We start from the raw sequence: 21,187 nt of genomic DNA, 5'->3' as shown, positions 1-21,187 counted from the left end.
GCTTCATGTGTCAGTTTTGAAATTTGAACATGACAGTGACACAAATGTCAGACTGACAACCACAGAGTATATAGGTCAACTGCATAGATTAAAACATCGAACGACAAAAACGTAACGATTGTCGATTATGCACTTAGATCATTAAGTAATGGATGGAGTACGCTGGCAAATGTTCTAACTAAACTTTCTGCTGATTTTGGTGCGGGGAGGGTAACTCACACTGATGAAACACAATGAAACATAATCACACATTCACAAAAATAATTTGTGTCACGAAAGTCGTAAAAATTTACGACCTTATAAGCGATGAGTTTTTAAATTCAACTCTATCACTAAGATAATAAAGATTAAATTTGTATTTCATTCCAAGATAGTCATGTGGAGTGGGGTTCAATATCGCGTTCTAAATTCAACTTTATCACTTAGGTCATAAAGATTAAATTTGTATTTCTTTACAAGATAGTCTCGTAAGGAATGCGGTTCATTAAGGCGTTTTAAATTCAACTTTATCTCCTAGTTCATAAAGATTAAATTTGTATATTTTCTTTCCATGATAGTCTCGTGGGGCCGCATCAATGATCGAGTAAACATGACTCGATTATTTTTCTTGATCATATCGCTAAACGATACATCGACGATTATTAGAAATTGCATTTTATTAGAAATGTACGTTAAAAAAATAAAAAAATATACACAAATGAAAGGTTATTCCATCTTTTTTAATATTCGACATGTTTGAATTGCTTGACTTGACTTGACAGTACAAAACGGCATTTTTAGCGGAGCACTCGCAGACGTCCGTTCGACGTTTTACGAATACGCAGAGTGCTTGTAATCGATTACGCAAGTAGTTTTTATGAAAGGATAAGATTTTTCGATGAAAATAATCTTATACCTTGGCAAAAGGGGAAACGCCTGCGAGTGTTATCCATTACTTAATGATCTAAGATTATGCATGATGGTACCAAGTACACAAACAATGTGCACAAACATGCGAGACTCAAGACATTAGGTTTAAAATAAAAGTACCTGTTAATTATAAATATTTTTTTATTGTACATTCGAGGTACTATCACAATTTTCAACTAATCAGTTTTAAATTCAAATGATTACAGGATTTTCGTGTTGGATTCCTATATTACACAGCTGGTTAACACCTCCATTTTCTAAATTAGGTTCAACAGTTCCACCTTGAGCCATATATGGATTTTGTTCAAAGGAACAGTGCAGTCCTGCTAATTTTAGGGCTGTATTTGTCCTTGGAACATAGGCATCTTTGCGTTTTTTTCTACCTGTAACTAATGTCTTTGGTGGCTTATACATTGCTGGACGATTGTGCCTTTCTATGTGTTCATTCAATTTTGCCTGTAAATTAAAATAAATGTACATTTACATCTTTTACTCTGGTTTTCATTTCGTTTCTACAAATTTGAGTAATAATAAAATTTACCATTGTAGTCAATTTTGCATCACAAAGATGGCAATTAAAAGTCATCCCTTCGTGTTTTACTTGTATGTGCTGTTTTAAATTGCTGTTCCTTGAATAATGCCTAGAAATAAAAAAAAGGTTCGAACATATTACGGGAAATAATAAAAAGTAAAATGAATTTATTTTTAAACACATACTACCTAAAACAGTTTTCAAAAGGGCAAAAGTAAAGAGTATTTTCCCTGGAATTCGCGTGAAGTTTAACATGACGGACTATGTGCTGTCTTCGGTTAAATGTTTTTCCACAATCATCACATATATATTCTGAAAATAATAATGTTATTCTTAAAATACTGTTTTTTTTTGGTATTATGTCTAGCAAGATCCTAGTCATCCATGTCTTTGTATTGCATTTTTTTACATAATTATAAATAGGCTAAATATTAAAAATCTTACAAAATATTTTATGGCTGGATGAAGATCTGAAATCAGTTGCAAGACAGCAGATGAGGTGATTTGCATGAGGTCTTCTTACAAAATACAAGACATTAAAAAAATGAAACAATATACATAATTAGAAAACTTTTTATATCTTCAAGATTTGTATTTGAAGAAAAATAATATACCTTCTGACTGATGATTTGTCTGCTTGTGATGCAATACATCCGTCCATCTTGTAAATTGTTGATTGCAATGCTCACATGTGAACACTTTATGGTTTCTTATATGCTTCTTCTGTTCCGTTATTGTAACAAATTGTTTTGGACACATTGGACAACTGGAATATTTAGAATGTCAATATATTGCCTAAATTAAGTGACAATACTCCTGACTCGTATTATTATTGTAACTAATCATTCTCATTCATTTTGTGAATTAATAATAATTATTGTATGCTATGTAACTATAGTAAAAACATGAATGTTCCTTAATTTTGATCTTAATATCTTTGTATGTACCATGTTTTTATGCAATAAATGATTTATTTATTTATTTATTTAAAACATACACACACACAAACATACACATACTACATGTATGAAACTTTTAGAAATTACTTTATTAAATACTGTTTAATAAAATCAGTGCTTTTTGGCAACATTTCTTTCTCTTATTTAATGTGTCCATTTAAATAATATTTTAATGATTATTTAGTAAGGGTAAAATATTATAATAATAAATTATACATACTTAAAAGCCTTAATTCCTGTGTGATGATACATGTGAGTGCTCAATTGATGCTTATGTTTAAAGGAGAGTGGACACTGTTCACATGCAAATGGTTTTGTTCCGTCAAGATGCTGTATTTTATAGTGCCTTTTTAAATTTTGCCTATTTGCATATTGTTTTAAACATTTTGGACAGCTGAAACAATAACAAAACACTCTCAGTTGTCTTTTCTATTCTCTAAACTTTTACTTAGAATTAATTATAGTGATGAAAAAACCATATGTATGTAGCTATGTTTAAGGTACAAGATTAGTATACTGTAAACAATATATTTCTATCATTGTTTAAATAAAAGTTCAATTATTTGTGACTCTGGCTGGCTGATGAAGAAGTCCGATGAATAAAAAACAAGTTCATTTCTTTTAAATTTAAGTTAATTTAACACAGACAATTATTTTAAGTCTCTAAAATAAGGAATTTACTACAGACCCCTTTGAATAATACAAAATAAATACTTACGTATACAATACATCTGCATTATAGCTTCTATGTGTACTATTTATATGTCTCTCTAAGTGACTTTTGCTTGTGTATGATTTTCCACACCCATCTTCAACGCAGGTAAATGGTTTCTAACAATAAATAGTAATATTATGTTATTGTATCAACTCAAGATAATTAATCCATCAGTCCTCGGAATCACAGACACAATAGAAAATCTATTGTGTCGCGCCCCGATCGGGGCTTATGGTGGTCAATGGGTTAAGGATTGTTTAATAGAACTTACATAGTTTAAATGTGTTAAGTGATGTTGTGTTAATCTATGAGGTCTATCAAATTCAGCAGTACAGCCAACATGTGCACATTTATATTGCTTCTTTGATTTTGGTTCTTCAACTTCCATATCTTAGCAAATTTAAGAGAACAATACGATATACTCCAAAATAAAAGCTTCATGAACTGTTGTTTTCATTTGTAACTGAAAATTTAAATTTGAATTTATATAATAAGCGGAACTATATGTAAATGAATAATAAATATTTTTTAAATCTACATAGTAACGATTTCTTACCGGAAAGCTTCTCTATTCGTTGGATAACACTAACTCATTTATATTACAAGGTAAATAATTAAGGGAGTAATAAATAAAATAATAGAAACATAATATAACAATTCGAATGCATAAGCACAATAGCCCAGAATTTCCCTTTTTAATTAAATATTATAAATGTATCCACCAAATGTTAAGTGTGTTCATTTATAATTGTATCGTAGAGCGCATTGAAACTAAAAGTTAATACAACGAAATCAAATTAACAGTAGAAATCTTGCGAAAATATGAAAATTAAATAATCTTGCATGTGTGTATGTACCACTCATATATTACGTCAACTGTCAAATGTCAACTGTCAAGTGTCAACGCGAAACCCATAACCCAACAATCGCATTTTAAAGCTATTGCAGTAGTAATTGTGGTAGTAATATTCCGTAACAAAAAAAACCTCACGCTCCCCACTCCGACGGGCACGGAGGTGTGGCTGGAAGTTATACTATGCAATACATAGCTTTACCGTGGCAGTTCCCGAGTGCCACACGTCTTTTTTTTTTGTTATGCGCTTATTACACCTTCCTCAAGCCCTTATTACACTTCACTAAAAAAATAAATAAGAAGAAGCTTCTGAAAACACTATCCTAAATTTAGAAACTAAATTAGATAATGCTGATTATGTGGCTGATTATGAGAAGGCGGATAGGACCAGTGGGTGCAGAAATTGTCTACGAATTCTGTACGACGAGTTTTACATATTATTTAATCTCGTGAGTCGTGACATCATTAATTCAGAAGCACAGGTAGTCTAGTACTTCCTATTCGGCATTACTTTTAACTCAGAGGATAGGTTTATTGCTCTGAGACTTTTAATAAAACAAGCAAGCATTTATTCTCATTGTAGATTATACAAACGAATCACAGATAAAAATATAACTTTGACCATTGTGGTTTCTAGATAATAATAATAATGATGACAGCTGTTCCACTGTCTGTGTGATTTGTTATAATTTCAATCGTAATTTGATGTTATTCGGTCATTGCTTATTTTTTTGTAAATAATGCGATTTGTGTATACAAAACTTAATTTAAATCACTGAAAGTAAATAGATTGCATAAATGGTGAATATTGGAGTTTACTTGGTCAGCTGACGAATATAAACAAAGGAATGTCAAAAGTGCAATTATTGTGAGTCGTATTGATGCAATATAATAACTGAAAAGAAAAACAATGGATGTGGACGGTTCTGCTATTCCCGGGGAGATAGATCAAAATCTCTTGTTGCAATTTAGTTGCATGAACACCACAGATAGAGATGAACTTATAAACCAAATGCAAAGACTTCTAGGACCTAGTTTAAATTATAACACTGCAAGTTTTTTCCTAGATATGAGTAATTGGTAAATAGCCCATTAAAAACAAATATTGTTATATGGTGAAGTAATACGAAAGATTTTTCATTGATGATTTGTTATTTTTTAGGAACTTGCAAGCAGCAATATGTTGTTATTTAGATTATAGTCTACCACCCAAACTTCCTTCCATGTCTCTTAAAGCAGCTCAAACACAGGAGTCGGCAGTTGGTCCTGGATCTTGGTAAATTTTATATTGTACCTACTACTATTTTAAAGTTTCTTTTTAACCTTAAGAACTTATTTTTCAACATTATTTAGAAGAAATATTCTAATTGTATAAAAGTGTGTCAGTAGGCTTATCTTTTCCTCATAACAATGATATATTTTTTCAACAACATTTAATTTCTTGCTATTTTTCCTGCTTCCTACAAAGTGGAATCAGCATTCTTATTACTGTTATTAATAAATTACAAATCAATGTACTAACTAACTAAAGATCAATGAAAACATTAAACCTTTTTGCCTATTGATAGCTGGTGTTAATTTTATTTTTAAATTAATTTGTATTATTATTAACTATATTATGATAACAGTTTTGAACAGAATTGGAGTATAGCAAATACAGGTACAGAAGGATGGCCAGGGAGTTGTAGGTTGATTCAGGCTGGAGGTGAACCTTTGGGAGCCACTCCTGTGTATGTACCACCTTTACCCCCTGGACATACCACTACAATAACTATGAAACTTGTAGCGCCCAGCTCACCTGGAACTTTTAGAGGCTATTTCCACTTAGTTACAGAAAAAGGAGAACAAATAGGGGGTAGGTTCCATATTAACCATTAGTTTATTTTTTTCAGATAAAATTAATTAATGTTTATCATTATTTATGTATGAACATGATGTGTTATTTGAATTACCATTGGCAAGATTGCACAATATTGTGCAAATACCTGTTTTTTAATAAAATAATTAATTAAAGATGAGAACAATCTATGAAATAGTACAGAAATAATATATTTGATGAATCAATGAAAGTGGATTGAAAGATGGTAAAATTGAACCTAAATACAACTCGAGCATGATATTTATTATTTTTATTGTTTCAGATACATTATGGGTAGAAATAAAAGTAGAATCTGAGGAAACTATGGCATTAGCCGAACAAATGGCTGCATTGCCTATACCAAGTAGTAGGTTAGAAGAACAATCACAGGTAAACAATTTTTTATTCAGTAAATCAATTTGACAGTAATATTAATTTTTCTTGCTTAATAATGATTTACTGTATTTTAAAATTAAATGATTTTATAAATTATATAAAAGTAATTTAATATAACATTTTCCCCTTTATATTTCAGGTACCATCACAGGACGATCAAATGTGTTGATAATAAGAAAGTAGATTTCCATTGACACCATTTATTTATCAAAGTCAATTACAATATCCATGAAATTAACAACTTTATTTGTACAAAATATTTCTGTTGCAGTCTTTGTTCTACAAATATATTCATCATGTTAAAAGAAATTAATGTACAAACAGTAAATACTTAAGGATGTTGTCTAGATTGTAAGATAACAAATAACAAATGTTTATTATAGATTTGTTATATTATGAATTTAACATTTTGAATAAATGCAATGTATTGACAAAATGACATCACTTATTTTTAAGAATGAATTGCCATTTAATAATTAGTTATGGGCGTTTTTTAGTATCATAAAATATGTAATTTTAATAAAGCAAATTATGAAATGATTTGTGTTTTTTATCACATATTTACGCTTACATTAATACTGAAAAAAAAATGATGTAATACAACAATCACTACTAACATCACTACATATTGTGATGATACAAAGTCTTCCGCTGCATTTGTCTATCGGACTACAATTAACTCAAATTAAGGCACTGATTTTTATTCTGTTGGTTGTCACCAATAGATGGTATAATTCTTGAAGAAAGAATATTTTTTTTTTTTAATTTTAGACAATACTATCAGAAAGCTTCTAAAATACTATATTCTTAAATGTACAGTAATATATAATTTTTAATACAATTATCATTGAAACATTTATTTTAAACAGCCATTTGCATTTCAATCTTAGGGTGTGGATTGTAGTCATTAATAACAAAGTCTTCAATCTTGAAGTCATCAATAGAGGTAATCTTCCTGCTGAATTCTAATGTAGGGAAGGGTCTTGGTTCTCTTTCTAATTGTATTTTTAGTGGTTCTATATGATTAAGATAAACATGTGTGTCGCCAGTAGTGTGGATAAATTCTCCGGCCTGAAAAACGACAAATATGATAAAGAATTCATTTTATATTTATTTCTTGTACCTATGTACTACAAAGTTTTTATGATAAAAAGTTTTTATAAAAAAAAACTTGTGCAAGCAATATTGAAGATAAGTGAAAGTTGTATAATTTCAATGGCAGGATCATGTAGAATGTTTGGTCTTTGTCCCAAATCATTGTTAATATATATATAGAGTGGTTGCAATGCAGGTACAAACCTCAAGTTCTGTTATATGTGCAATCATATGTGTCAAGATAGCATAGCTAGCAATATTGAAAGGTACACCTAGTCCCATATCTGCACTCCTTTGGTACAATTGACAAGAAAGTTTGCCATTAGCCACATGGAATTGGGCTAAGCAATGGCAAGGAGGTAGCGCCATCTTGTTAAGGTCAGATGGTATCCATGAACACATTAAAATTCTCCTATCGGCAGGGTTCTTCCTAAAAATAAAGAATTTCAGCTTATTTGCAGTTAATATTAGCCTTATTTATAAATAAGGTTACTGTTAATGGTTGATTGTATTATTATTTGTAATTATTGCATTGATGCATTTTATATTACTTGATAGTGTCAATAACATTCTGTAATTGATCAATCCCCTGGCCAGTGTAATCAGTTTTGCAGTCTTTATATGTTGCCCCGCTGTGCCTCCACTGAAAGCCATAGACAGGACCCAAGTCACCTGATATAAAAAGGTATAAGAATAAAACAAGTGTTATAAGTTATAAAGAATCATAAAAAATACTCTCTAGCATCATTTTATGTACATTTCTTTTTAATTTTAAGAATGTGAATTAATTATGATATATAATTTGCTAATAAAAGATTTGTGTATGGCTTACCTTCTTCACGATTTGTAAATCCTAAATTGTCTAAAAATGACCTGGAACCATTTGCGTCCCAAATATGAACACCTTTACTAGCTAGAGCTTTACTGTCTGTGGAACCAGAAATCATCCATAATAACTCTGCTATAACCCCCTTGGTGAAAACGCGCTTGGTGGTTAAAAGGGGTAAAACTTTGTTACTGAGGGAATATCTTTGCATTGCTCCAAATATAGACTTGGTTCCCACTCCAGTCCTGTCTATACGTTCATCACCTACAACATTATTGATCTATAACTAAACTTATCAGTGTTAAAAAGTAGAACTGTGAAACTTAGATAATTACCTGTTTCTATGATCTGTTTCACTAGTTTCAGATATTGATATTCGTCATGTGTTTCGCAACCGTTGATAATCCCCATTTTTCTTTGAATAATGCTCAGCGGAATGTCCACAAACAACCCTGAAAATACTCTAAAATCTAAATAGCTCTTAAATTTTCAATCCTTGTACTTTCAACTTTGCAGTGTTTTGGCGCCAAATAATGAAGTTTACAATTGATTAGACATCTGACATATTGACATTTTAGTTTTTTTTGTGAGTGTATTGAGGTCTAAACTTTTCGCCGATGTTGAGTACAACGTGTACAACCAATGTACAACCACTGTACAGTGCGACACAAAAGAGATGAAAATAAATGAGGGCGCCACCGTCGCTCATATAGCAACACTGATACTGCGACGCAAGCGATCTTGATACTATAGAATAAAAATCTAAAAATCTATATAATATTATCTAAAATAAATACCGCGATTTAAACCGTTATAATTGTTTCATTGTAGCAATAGTATAAATTTAAGACAAAAATACATTAGTATTTTAATTGACCTACCTAGGTCAAATTTTACTTAAATGTATTTGGAATTAGTTATTTTATAAAAATCGGTCAAGTGTTTAGACTGCAGAGGCGCACATAGAATCAAACATACAAACAAACAAGCATACATGCAGCTCAAACACATTACCCTCTTTCTGGGTCCGTCGCGTCGGGTAGAAAAAAAACAAGGCGATTTGAAAACTACATATTTTTATTTTTTTTGTAGATAAATTTTGTACATTAATATAATTCATCAAAATCTAAATATTCTACTCCTTCAAAGGACTGATCATCACTCTGTTTCGAAGTACTGGCAAGAGGGTATGGGGCATCTTCAGTATCATCATTTGGTTCTTCAGCACTATAACAGCTATCTGAGTCATCTTCACTGCTCTCATCACCAACGTGAATAATAAATTTCTCTATGTCTTCGTACAGGGTTTTGATGGTCTACCTCTCCTATGTTTGGCTGGCGTTGAAAATTTGCCTTCATTTCTACTCCCTTCCTCTACTATCCTGCGTACTGTGCTTTCAGAAACCCCTATAACAAAAGAATTAAGATGAATAAAATCAAATAGTACACTTAACATATTTTTATAGTAGCTTAAAACTAAAACTTCCTTTATTTTATTATTATTTTTTTTTAATGTAGGAGGCCAGCGTCCCTGCGCTTCTCTAGTAAGTAGGTAGTTAGTAAGCTAAATCTAAAATGTGATTTTTTTTCTTATGGTTTGATTGATTAATAGATAGCTGTATGAAAACAGTTATCACTATACTATGTAGTAAAATCTAAACTAGGTACTTTATTTGAGGCTGGTTGGATTGGATATAACTTCTTGACTCAAATTGTGCTGGTCGCACTATAAAAACTAGTTTTTGTTTACATACAAATAACCTCAAATTAAATTGCGAAAACGTAATAATCGCCATACATACATACATTAAACACTCGTCACTAATTGAATATTCTATTTTACGTAGTACTGAGCAAAAATAAATGGAATCTCACCGGTATATTCTGCAGTACGTTTGTAAACGTTTTCCAAATCAGTCAATAACTTTCCAGCTTGAAATTCGGACAAACACCGAATAAAAACTTTATACACGACATCACGGACACCGCTACGTTTAACCTTTTTCATGATGTCTCCTTTTTTATTTAAATTTCTAGTTCTAAATAACAATTTTATCTCAATAATTCTCCACTTCACGAAAAAAACAACAAATTTTTATTCAACTTGACAGCTACATTGGCAATTCAGGGTTGCCAGGTAATGAAAAACGAATTAGTTCCAAAATAATTAATTTCATCTCTTTTATGTCGTACTATACAACCCATCCAAAAGTTTTTAAGTAATTCCTACTGCATAATAAATCTTATTTAGTTGTGTTTAGATTACTGGTTTATTTAATTATCAAAACTAATATTACATGTTAAAATATCCTAATAGGTACCTTTGATGGCTTGTCTGGACAGTTTATTTATTATGATGGTCATTGTTATTTACACAGATCAACTTTTGCCCTAAAGTGGATAGTTTCCGAAATATCGGCGAAAGACTTTTCTACGCCTAATGCCATACAAATGCCATGCAAATGCCTTCGCAAATGCCGGCGGCACGGCCGGCGGCTGTGCCGCCGGCATTTGTCCCACCTAGAGCCCATGGCTAGCTACACCCATGGTTACAGTAACTTCCGTTTTATTTTTATGCGGAGGAGTGGAAAAATTAAGGTCAGAATTTAATTTATTATTTTAATCGCATCTAATTGGTATTACAAGGGTGGTATTACACTGTGGTATTACAATTGATTAGAAAAGCGAAAGATGTGCATTTTTGGATTTTATAACTTCGTCATCTGGTGGTTGTCTGGTTCTCTGCAACCTGTTGTCATTGACAACAGACTTGTTATTACAAAATATTTTCTGAATTATTTTGATTATTATTATAGAAAATCTGTTAGATCTCATACTTTATGATAAATCATTAAATTACTTTGGAATAAGATATAGTATCAAATATAACAAGTAGTTGTGCGTTTTAGTCTACTATGCCGTTCCATGAAGCGCCATGTGTGGAGCTGGGTTCTGCACCAAGGACTCCCAGTGTAATAGCATCGCCATCTCCCTCCGAAATTTCTAGTACAAGCTCATCAGAACCTCAGAATGTTCGAGCAACACCTTTGTTTAGGTATATTTAAGTTTTATGATGTTTTACCTACTTAGTGATTCATTTGCTACTTCTGCGCATTTTTTGTATACGGTTGCTTGCGGGGACATTAATAAAAACAAACCTAGTTTTGCAGTAAACGATCTGCTCTTATGTTATTAAGTGTGTAACTTGCGTACATACAAAAAAATGGAACTAAATAGTAAATTTCATTTATTAATTTAGAGCATTGGCGATGAGACCGCCTGATCCAGAACAGCCACCTGGGCAAGATGAACTGGAACGTCGTCTTCCAGGCTATAGACGGATTGTCATCCCAAGAGAGTTGACGCTCATAGAATTGCTCGTTAGTAAAAATACAATACCTACAATTTAGCTGTACTTTTGTAACGTTGTGTCACTCCTATATCTAGCCGTAAAGCCAAAATGGCTTCAGCAGTCCTTTACCTTTTTGCAAATAGTTACCTATTATTCGACACGTTTAAAACTATAGAAATTATTAAAAATTTACTTTATAAAACTTTATAAACTTGGTGCATGACAAAATATGAAAAAATTTAATCTCTCTTTAATCGTACACTAATTACGGTATGTACGGGGTACCTATAATCTATAATAATATCTATTCTGCACTTTCACCACATGATATTATATGTCGTGGTCGATGATAATCTTTTGCAATGGATATATTATATTTCCTGATACTCGATATATCGTAGTACATAATCAAATATGGTTCCTTTATTCTTAGGAGATTAGAATTTTAGATATAGGTACCTGTAATTATATTTTATTACCACGGTAGTCACCTGGAGTTATCTGTTTTTTTTTTTTATAAGAAACAAAGCAGTGGTGTCACAACTGACGAAGAAGTTCTAAGAATTCGTGAAGCCAAATTGCGAGTGGTAGCGGAGCGTGTAGGTTTGCGAAGGTTACACGTTTTGGCTCCAAGACTGCGTTCGTTGACCCTCGATGGGAGTGCTATATCGTCTTTGAGAGATCTCGGCATTGGATTGGTCCATTTAAAGGTATAGTTTCTAATGGGTACAATAGTATCTTGAATCTTGATACTAGTACAAAAAGTAAGAGAGCCTATACCATAGATACCTACTACAGCTATACCACAGATTCTAAGCCCTTGTTCAAAAGTTAACGGAAGCACAGATATGAGATAATATTTAAATAATTCTAAACGGAAGGTGCTTATTTCTTTAAGACGATACACAAAAAAAAATCCACTGCTTGGCGGGCGGAGTCTAATAGCTCGCTATCGCGAACGCGGGTGTGCGCGAAGTCATTCTTGCAAACTCGCCGCGCTGCCGCTGGCCGACTCGGGACAAACATGTATGGAGTCGTCATACAGTTATAATATTGTTATACTGTATTTATTTAATTGTTGATTTATTGGTTTTATTTTCTTGCTTATAAACAAATAATCTTCTTTTTAACAACTACTTAGACATTATTAATAATTATTATTATTTCGTAATGTTAACTTTATTACAAAATAATACAGGTTATAAAATATAATCTTTAAAATAACAAAAAATATTGTTACTCTGAAAAAATGAAATGGTACTCAATAACGCGGACTACTGAATTGATTTAGATAGAATTTGATGCTGACGTAGATATTACATCATGCCCAGAAATGAAAGGTACTATTTCTGAAAGAAGTTATAAACCCTAATTCTTCTCAGTCAAAGTCAAGAGTGGAAGATATCACTAATACAGTAAAACTGATGCGAAATGGATGTTAATTTGTATATTTTTTTGTTAGTTGTTACTTAATCACGTCAAGACTACATTACCAATTTTGATAAAATATAGCTAATTGCCTGGATTTACACATAGGATACTTTTTATCCGAACTGAACACTTCTGTGGGATAAAACAGGATTCACGATATAATCTAATTCCACGCGGGCAAAGCCGCGGTCGGAATGATATTTTTTTAAATAAAAAAATTGTTTTAAAAAAAACACAAAATATATTGACGCATGTATTTATTTTTTGCACTCTATTATAATTGTAATTATTCATTACAAATAATCAAAATAAAATAGCCAGAACAAAGTTAGGCCCTGGTAGGGTAGGTAGGCAGGTACAGCAATGTGAGACGAACACTGGCTTATTTATACCAAAAATAATGTATTATAAACATTAAATTAAGTTTACAACAAAAATACATAATATTAGCTAATGTGAAAACGAATCAACCAATCATCCCACAACAATGAAATGTGCACACAAATATTCATCCAAATCGGTTCATGTGATTAGGAGGAGTGACTGCAGCGCCATCTTCTGGGCCCAATTGTGTTTCCAGATCACCCAGGAACTCAATTTAATATACTAACACAAAATTTTTCGAAATGAAAACTCACATTACTATGTAAATATGAATATAAACCTGTTTTAGTACTAAGCAATTTCCCGCACAGGTGTAGTAAGTATAAATGAAATAAATATCAACATCAAATTCTTTATACAACATACTTATCTACCACCTACTAAGAAATGTAATTCTTGAAATTTTTTCGTATTTTTTTAAATATAATACTACTCCAATGAGCTCCTGTTCCATATTACATCCACCATACTTCCACTAAGTTCACCATGATTTTTTATTTCTTTGCACTTTGTTGCTTTTTGCTAAAAATGGAATCATGCGATAAAACCAGTAGAGCGTTGATAACATACATTTTTGACTGAATAAAGGTACTTACGAAGGAGTGGGTTCACATTGTGAACAATCAGTGGGTTTATTTTCCTTCTGGATTCCGGATTTCTGAAAAGATTATTTATGCTATAAATGAAAAAATCTTACACATTCGTTATGTACTTAAAACAGGGGTACATATCAAATATCGTCTATAATACAATTATCATCAAATTTAAAATAAAACCAACTTACTTCATTAATTTGTTCCAATTGTAAGCATTCTTTTTCCTCCAACCTTTATGTTTCTTCTTTTTATTTTCTTTATTGTCCCCATTTGTCTCATTTTGTCTTATCGTGTTGTCACCCTTTTTTACGATTGCGCAAGCGACACAAGTTCCCCGTGTGACGGCCGTAGCGGGAATGACTCGTGCAGCGATCGGGGTAGGAAGGTACAGGGCGGCTCTCGCTATATTGGCTGGTCGCGCGCTAATTTCAAGTATTTCTTGTTTATTTCAAAACCATCGCATATTTCAAAATTCTAACACGGTAGACGTATAGGTTGTATATTTTATAGTTAATATCCAAAAAGTCGTAACTTTACGTTTCTTATTTTGAAGATGCCAGAGATTAAAAAAAATAACAATGAGAACTTTGTATTTTTTTTCTATCGAGAAAATATCATGGAATCATGTTTCTAAAACGGTAGACGTATTGTGTTACTATTGAACTTTCTTGTCAAGAATTTTCATCACGACAACTTTAATAATATAAAAATTACGAAGGTTTGAAAAGGGCCGTAAATGTTAGAAAAATTAATTCATCACCTTAATATTCTATGGTCGATCCCTTTACTTCCAAACTTCCAATCAAATTATATTTTACACAACAATATAAATGCCACCTTTATTGCTCATTACAAGTAAACTTTCTATAGAATAAAATAGCGTCAATGATTGTGTTAGAATTTTGCCATTTTGCGCCTATTCTTCGAGCAAAAAGGCATGATATTAATTACTATATTCAACATTCCAAATCCAGGTCTACGGAGTTACTTTTATAAATAATTATTTAGATTAAGGAACAATTTTTCTAGCTTTTGAGCGTAAACCGTTGCGGCCTCACGTCTCTCGACGGGATATGGGGTTTGGGAACTCTCCGGGAACTGCACGCTGCTGGAAACCGCCTTCATGATTTAAATCCGTTAGCCGTGTTGCAAAAGTTACACACATTGAATCTTGCACAGTAAGTATGCCAAATTATTGAGATAATTGTTTTTTTATTAGGTATGTACTAACTATGTATCTGCCTATTACGTTTGAATGCTTTCATATACCTAATGTAGCATGTGAATACTTTGTTTTATACGAGTGATATTACCGGAGGATTCCCTAAAATCAATGAAATATTGAGCACAGAATGCATGCTTGTGCTACAATCAAATCTTTCTTATAGCGTAGCCATTCTACCAGTAATTTAATCAAAACAGACACTTTTTATGTCACTAGAAATCCAATAGAAGAATCGAGCCGCCTCTGGACATTAGGAGTGTGTAGTTCCCTACGACGTATTGTGTTAGGAGGAACACCACTGTCCGACCTGCAGCATTATACGTCGCTCGTGACGTCAGCTCTGCCGATGTTGACGCACTTGGATGACCGTCCGTTACAAGACGATAATGGTTAGTTTATTTTTATTTATAACTAGCCGCGCCCCGCGGTTTCATCCGCGTGGCTCCGCTCCTGTTGGTATTAGCGTGATTATATATAGCCTATAGCCTTCCTCGGTAAATGGGCTAACTAACACCGAAATAATTTTTCAAATCAGACCAGTAGTTCCTGAGATTAGCGCGTTCAAACAAACAAACATACAAACAAACAAACTCTTCAGCTTTAAAACAACAAAACAAAAATACTTTATTGTGCACCAAAAATCGTTTAACTTAGAAGTAACGAAAAAAATAGCTTTATAATATTAGTATAGATATGTAGGTAAGTAGTTATATTATGTAATTGAAAATAGTAATCATTTTATGGATGTATAGTATTTTAAACAGTAAATTTATATAGTAAAAGCATCATAATATAAAAAATCTTACTATATAAAAGCTAGATCAATTACATAGATTATTATGTTCTGGGATCTGTGATCTATTACTATATTATACGATATTGTATTGTGCGTGGTTTGAATTACATCAGTGCTATAAGTATAACATGATATGGCCGAGTGATAAATACGTAAACGTACAGAGCCGAAAGGGTCTGGGGTGGATTCCCCACCAAAACTAATCAAAAATGTCTCGCTTTGGCAGGATATATAGAAGCCTGATCAGTTGTAAAATGCACGCATACCTCACAAAGATTCACGGATTTTTTGTGTAGAATACACTTTTTTAATTTAAAAAAAAAAAACATTTTTACGCAGCTTTATTTACTGAAATATGAGACAGTACCTAGCCCTAATAATTTTCTTATTTTAATCCGTTTTTCAAATTAAAATGCCTAATAATTTCATTTATCATGTTTAGCCGATGAAAACTTATCATTAGAAGCATCTTCGGACTCGGAGGCAGGTGTTAGTGATATTGAAGAAGACCACGTGGTCGCTAATAAAGAAACCAATTTTGATGATGTTCAACCTGGACCTTCTCATCAGGGAGAGGTACAAGTAGGTGCTTTAAAACTAACTCGATTATTCTTCCCAAAAATCGTTTCTATTTGGTTTGCTTGGACTTGGTATATTATTCTTAGCTGTAATATTGTCGGCAAATTTCAAATGAATCAGTTTCATCATTATAATTCTTTTTCTCTATATTTGTTAATTCGCTTACAGGAAAACCAGGCGGTAAATGATTAAATGCGCTACATCATTTCAAAACAAAATATCTTACCTACTTTGCAGGCGGATGCAAATGTTCCAAAAGTTGAAATGAAGCGGGAACGAACGTTTCGTAGACCAGCGACAACAGAATGCGCGGGAACACGGCCGCGCGTCCGTTTGCCACAGAGACCGAAAACAGCGGTCGAGCGCACCACAGACAAACTGACCAAATTACACATAATGCATACTCTTTTGGGTACGTGCTTTTTCTCAATGTGGCAAAATGAGGATTATGTTTTTCGACTAAATTTGCGCATAGATGTGTGTATTTCTCAGGCTTAATCTATAAAAAATTTGAGGTCAAATTATGTTTTACAGTTTACATTCTATTCCTAGTTATTTTTATTGTCCATAGATGACGAATGGCATTCTAGTGCAAGTGGAAGCAAGTTGACTTCAAATGCGCCGGTTTGTGGAAATTTGGCGCGGGCTTTACGAAGAACGAAGAACAGTCGTAACAGTTCAAGTACATGTCATTTTTTTAAAGTGAAACTTTTATTACATCGTCTCAAACTTTTTGGTCTGTCTAGCCGCTAGCGCATGTCGCGTGACGGTCGAACCGTACGATAATTATCGTACAACTAAGATAATTTTGTGCCTAAGTTTCACTTTTACCGTGGTTTCATAAAACCACACAACATTTTTATTATAATGATGAATATACATTGAGATGTTTTTAGTTATCTATATCTATAAAACTCAAAGGTGACTGATATAGTGATCTATCAACGCACAGCCAAAACCACTGGACGTATCGGGCTGAAATTTGGCATGCAGGTAGATGTCATAACGTAGGCGTCCCCTAAGAAAGGATTTTAGAAAATTCATCCCCCAAAGGGATCAAATAGGGGATGAAAGTTTGTACCATGAAAATTTATCTTTTCCACGCAGGCGAAGCTGCAGCGGGCAACAGCTAGTATATATGTTACCGGAAATGTATGAAATCAAGGAATTGTATACAATTCCTAGGAAATGTGTACAATTCCGATACCATTTAGGAAATGTATAAAATATTGTTTAAAAAACTATTTAATGCATGCATATCCTAGGAAATGTATAATCTTCCTAGGAATTGTATACAATTCCAATATCGTATTAGGAAATGTGTAAAGTAAATGCATTCTGTAATAAAATACGTTGTTATTTTTTTTATTATAGCTCTTATTGATACAATCGGGTAGGTAACAGTCATACCGTAAAATTGTAATAATATTATGTTCATATTATTATCTTACTAATTAACATTTTAAAAATCAACTATCTAACTTTTAACGTAAATATCACAAAATCAAATTATATTTATTCTTATAAAATCAAATTTTCATTTGGCAAGTAATCAGTCCCCTCGTCCCGCTGTCCCCGCGTATATTTGGCGCAGTCGGATTGTATAATCCGCCGTATTACATTACGGCTAGCTGTTTTAATATGCCGAAAATTCGTCTTTTTCCAAAATTCTACAAAAAGACGGTCGCGAGCCAATTTCTGTGTAGTTTTAAAAAACACGAACCTAACCTAACCCACCCCCTTATCCAAACCAAAAAATTTCTGATTACGAATTATCGGCATAGTTACTACAAAATGCCGACCGTTTGTAAACGGCCAGATTATATACAATTTGCCTGCGACATATCAATATCTTAAATGTTTTACATTTCCGATAGCTATTTAGGAAATGTATAGATTTCCTAGGGAATGTGTATAAAATAATTTATTTCACACATTTCCGTGCGATTTTAGGAATTATATACATTTCCTAAGAATTGTATACAATGACGGATTACATACATTTCCGGTAACATATATATAAAACTCAAAGGTGACTGATATAGTGATCTATCAACGCACAGCCCAAACCACTGGACGTATTGGGCTGAAATTTGGCATGCGGGTAGATGTCATAACGTAGGCGTCCCCTAAGAAAGGATTTTAGAAAATTCATCCCCTAAAGGGGTAAAATAGGGGATGAAAACTTATACCATGAAAATTTATCTTTTCCACGCAAGCGAAGCTGCGGGCAACAGCTAGTTTAGTAAATAAACGGTAATTAGGTTGATAAATAATATCTATTATAGGATGAAATTATTTATTATACCACATGGAAATAATTTTGAAGTACCTTCTAACGGTCTAACAAATGATGCCTCGTTATATTTTCAGAGACGTACATAACGACAGAACATTATATGCTATTCATAAAAATAATATATAAATGGTAATAATTATTTATATAAACACTTTTTATGTAGGTAGGTAATCTAATGATATTGAGTAATCAATTTTGAATTTATATCACATACCATCTAATAGAATATGCAACTTTCGTAAATTTTATAATCATAGCCGGATTACGAAAGCACGTTATTGAATCGTGTGACGATATGTTTTATGATTGTTTGGTAAATAATGCTCATCTCTTGAATACTGTGTACTTTTGGACGCAGTTGACACAGATTTCTCTTTGTATAAGTATACGTCTTCGTCTTCGTCTTAACTCTTTGAGCACACTACACAAAATACTGTTGTGAAATCATAATAGGTCAATAAATAGTAGAATGTACTAGGTACTCATTATCTAATATTTTTTTCAATGGACAACTGTATAATGTTCTTAAAATAGAGATAAGCCCACGATTCTTAACTCTACGAAAAGATTATGCTATTTTCAATGAAAAATTTAATTTCAATATTTTCTTAAATTATTTATTTTAAACAGCTAGTTCCATAAGAACAGAAGAAACAATGGAGCAAGCTTGTCGGGCCGTAGCTGCTGAAATACCTATGACTCTATCAGCAGATGTGTGGGAGAAGTTTAAAAAGGATACTGGGTAACTTTATTGTATACATAATATAGTAAACGAATATTTATTATTATGTTTACAATAATAAATCTAACCTTATCAATTATATGTTATAATGATAATTTGATTTTATATCTGTGACATTAAAAATCGTGAAAATAGTTCAGAATTTGTTTTAAAATGCTGTACGAAAAATACACACTGTAGAGAGTGTTTACTTTCATAAATGGTAATTATTTGATAAACTTTAGTGAAAGGTTTGCGAATATCAATAACATTAAATAGTGATAAAATTAATAAACAAAAGACCGATGAAATTGTGCAAATGCAACATTGTTTGTAGGTATTAATTCAACTTATGTTTTGACATAAAATGAACTAAAACATACTATTTACTCTGGAATGAAAATATATATTATGCCGTTATCGGTGTATGTCAATATGCAAATGGGAGAAACAATGTTGTTTGTATATTATTTTCGTGATATGATAATCTAAATAAAGATTGATACATGCAAAGTAAAAATAATTTTTATTTATTCCAGTATTGAAATCGACCTAGACTTCAATGAAAGACCAAAAGGCGAGGATCCGAACCGTGTTATTGAGCAATTAGAACAAATAGAGAGGGAGACAATGGAACGGTTGAATAACGACAATCCAGATTCGAATTTTACGCGCAATGTTTACAAGTTTTCCACCGATCCTTCTAGAATATTCTCGAGTAACATAAACGATACTGAGTTGTGGCGGGAAATAGAAGATCTCGCAGTGCCAGATGTACAAAATGATATGGATGAATTGTATATTGCGAGTAACATGCGTTTTCCTGGTGACGAATAATAATTATTGTTTAATTTTTGTTATAGGTCATTTGAAATTTAAATGACTAAATTAGAATTTCTTATGGTAATGGAATATTGTTACCGAAATGAAACATCTAACATGCAAATGCGTATCGAAATATAGTTTAACATAATATTATGTTGATGGAGCTGTTGTTCCCTGAGTTAAATATAACATTATTTCATTGATTTCAAAGGAGTTTTTCTTCATTTGCTACTGCGTCTTTACAAATTTCTATATTATGTACCTAGCTAAAATATAATGTACTTAGTAACCTTTAAAAGGTTTATGAAATATATTACGTGTTCTTGGGATACCTAATTAGTAATTACCTACCTACCTACCTAATTACCTGTATTAACAGCAAATAACGTAGGTACCTACCTACCTATCGTCTACCTCAATAAGTTATTGTGTCGAATTCGAAATGAGAATTGATGGAATGAAACGACAATTTTATGTATGGGCGTATTCAGAAAGAAAGCTTGAAACTTATAAGCGCTTATAAGTTTCAAGCTTTCTTTCTGAATACGCCCTATGAATTGTTATCAATCAATTAACATATTTTAATAAATTAGTTTAATAAGGATGGAGTAGGACAATTTGGTTTCATCTTCATTGTTTTGGTGAATAAATTTATTTTCTCTTAAAAATGCTTTTTATTTACAAATAAGAAACAAGGAAATTATGAATACATCTCAAAATATGTAAACGGTTGCATATTTTGTGTAGGTTCCTATTTACTTACGTAGGTACCTACTTATTAAAAAAAATTACACCTTGTATCCAACATCGATATTACTGTTATAAACAATTTAGAA

At 32.1% G+C, this 21,187-nt stretch overlaps 4 protein-coding genes and 1 long non-coding RNA gene across 5 annotated transcripts; 2 read left to right on the top strand and 3 right to left on the bottom strand.

The window, feature by feature from the left end:
• Positions 1-1,037: 1,037 nt before the first annotated feature.
• On the bottom strand, positions 1,038-4,000 carry LOC149482122 (uncharacterized). Its single transcript, XM_089704383.1, has 8 exons — positions 3,672-4,000; positions 3,387-3,578; positions 3,119-3,231; positions 2,621-2,794; positions 2,056-2,207; positions 1,630-1,753; positions 1,451-1,550; positions 1,038-1,365 (listed from the first exon to the last, which is right to left on the bottom strand). The coding sequence occupies exons 2-8, from the start codon at positions 3,501-3,503 to the stop codon at positions 1,102-1,104; spliced, it is 1,044 nt and encodes a 347-aa protein (XP_089560509.1). The 5' UTR covers positions 3,504-3,578; positions 3,672-4,000; the 3' UTR covers positions 1,038-1,101.
• Positions 4,001-4,617: 617 nt separating this feature from the next.
• Positions 4,618-6,762, top strand: LOC149482121 (protein ILRUN). The gene is made up of 5 exons (XM_089703872.1): positions 4,618-5,048; positions 5,131-5,244; positions 5,597-5,823; positions 6,110-6,216; positions 6,362-6,762. The coding sequence occupies exons 1-5, from the start codon at positions 4,879-4,881 to the stop codon at positions 6,389-6,391; spliced, it is 648 nt and encodes a 215-aa protein (XP_089559998.1). The 5' UTR covers positions 4,618-4,878; the 3' UTR covers positions 6,392-6,762.
• Positions 6,407-8,682, bottom strand: Ts (Thymidylate synthase). The gene is made up of 5 exons (XM_089703871.1): positions 8,479-8,682; positions 8,150-8,407; positions 7,869-7,989; positions 7,522-7,747; positions 6,407-7,293 (listed from the first exon to the last, which is right to left on the bottom strand). Exons 1-5 carry the CDS (start codon positions 8,552-8,554, stop codon positions 7,084-7,086), a joined length of 891 nt encoding a protein of 296 aa, XP_089559997.1. The 5' UTR covers positions 8,555-8,682; the 3' UTR covers positions 6,407-7,083.
• A 2,376-nt stretch (positions 8,683-11,058) lies between these two features.
• On the top strand, positions 11,059-20,689 carry LOC149482118 (uncharacterized). Its single transcript, XM_089704194.1, has 10 exons — positions 11,059-11,198; positions 11,403-11,523; positions 12,017-12,205; positions 14,936-15,084; positions 15,348-15,520; positions 16,370-16,509; positions 16,744-16,918; positions 17,078-17,188; positions 19,436-19,547; positions 20,066-20,689. The coding sequence occupies exons 1-10, from the start codon at positions 11,059-11,061 to the stop codon at positions 20,361-20,363; spliced, it is 1,608 nt and encodes a 535-aa protein (XP_089560320.1). The 3' UTR covers positions 20,364-20,689.
• On the bottom strand, positions 13,169-14,651 carry LOC149482119 (uncharacterized). Its single transcript, XR_016316711.1, has 3 exons — positions 14,095-14,651; positions 13,907-13,968; positions 13,169-13,832 (listed from the first exon to the last, which is right to left on the bottom strand). It is a non-coding gene; the product is annotated as an uncharacterized LOC149482119 (long non-coding RNA).
• Positions 20,690-21,187: the final 498 nt, after the last annotated feature.

This window comes from Colias philodice, chromosome 15, assembly GCF_061535455.1.
Source record: "Colias philodice isolate Cphi_HAF_F1 chromosome 15, ilColPhil1 Martin Lab GWU primary, whole genome shotgun sequence".
In the NCBI taxonomy this organism is placed as follows: domain Eukaryota; kingdom Metazoa; phylum Arthropoda; class Insecta; order Lepidoptera; family Pieridae; genus Colias; species Colias philodice.
This window is presented reverse-complemented; position numbering and strand designations above follow the sequence as displayed.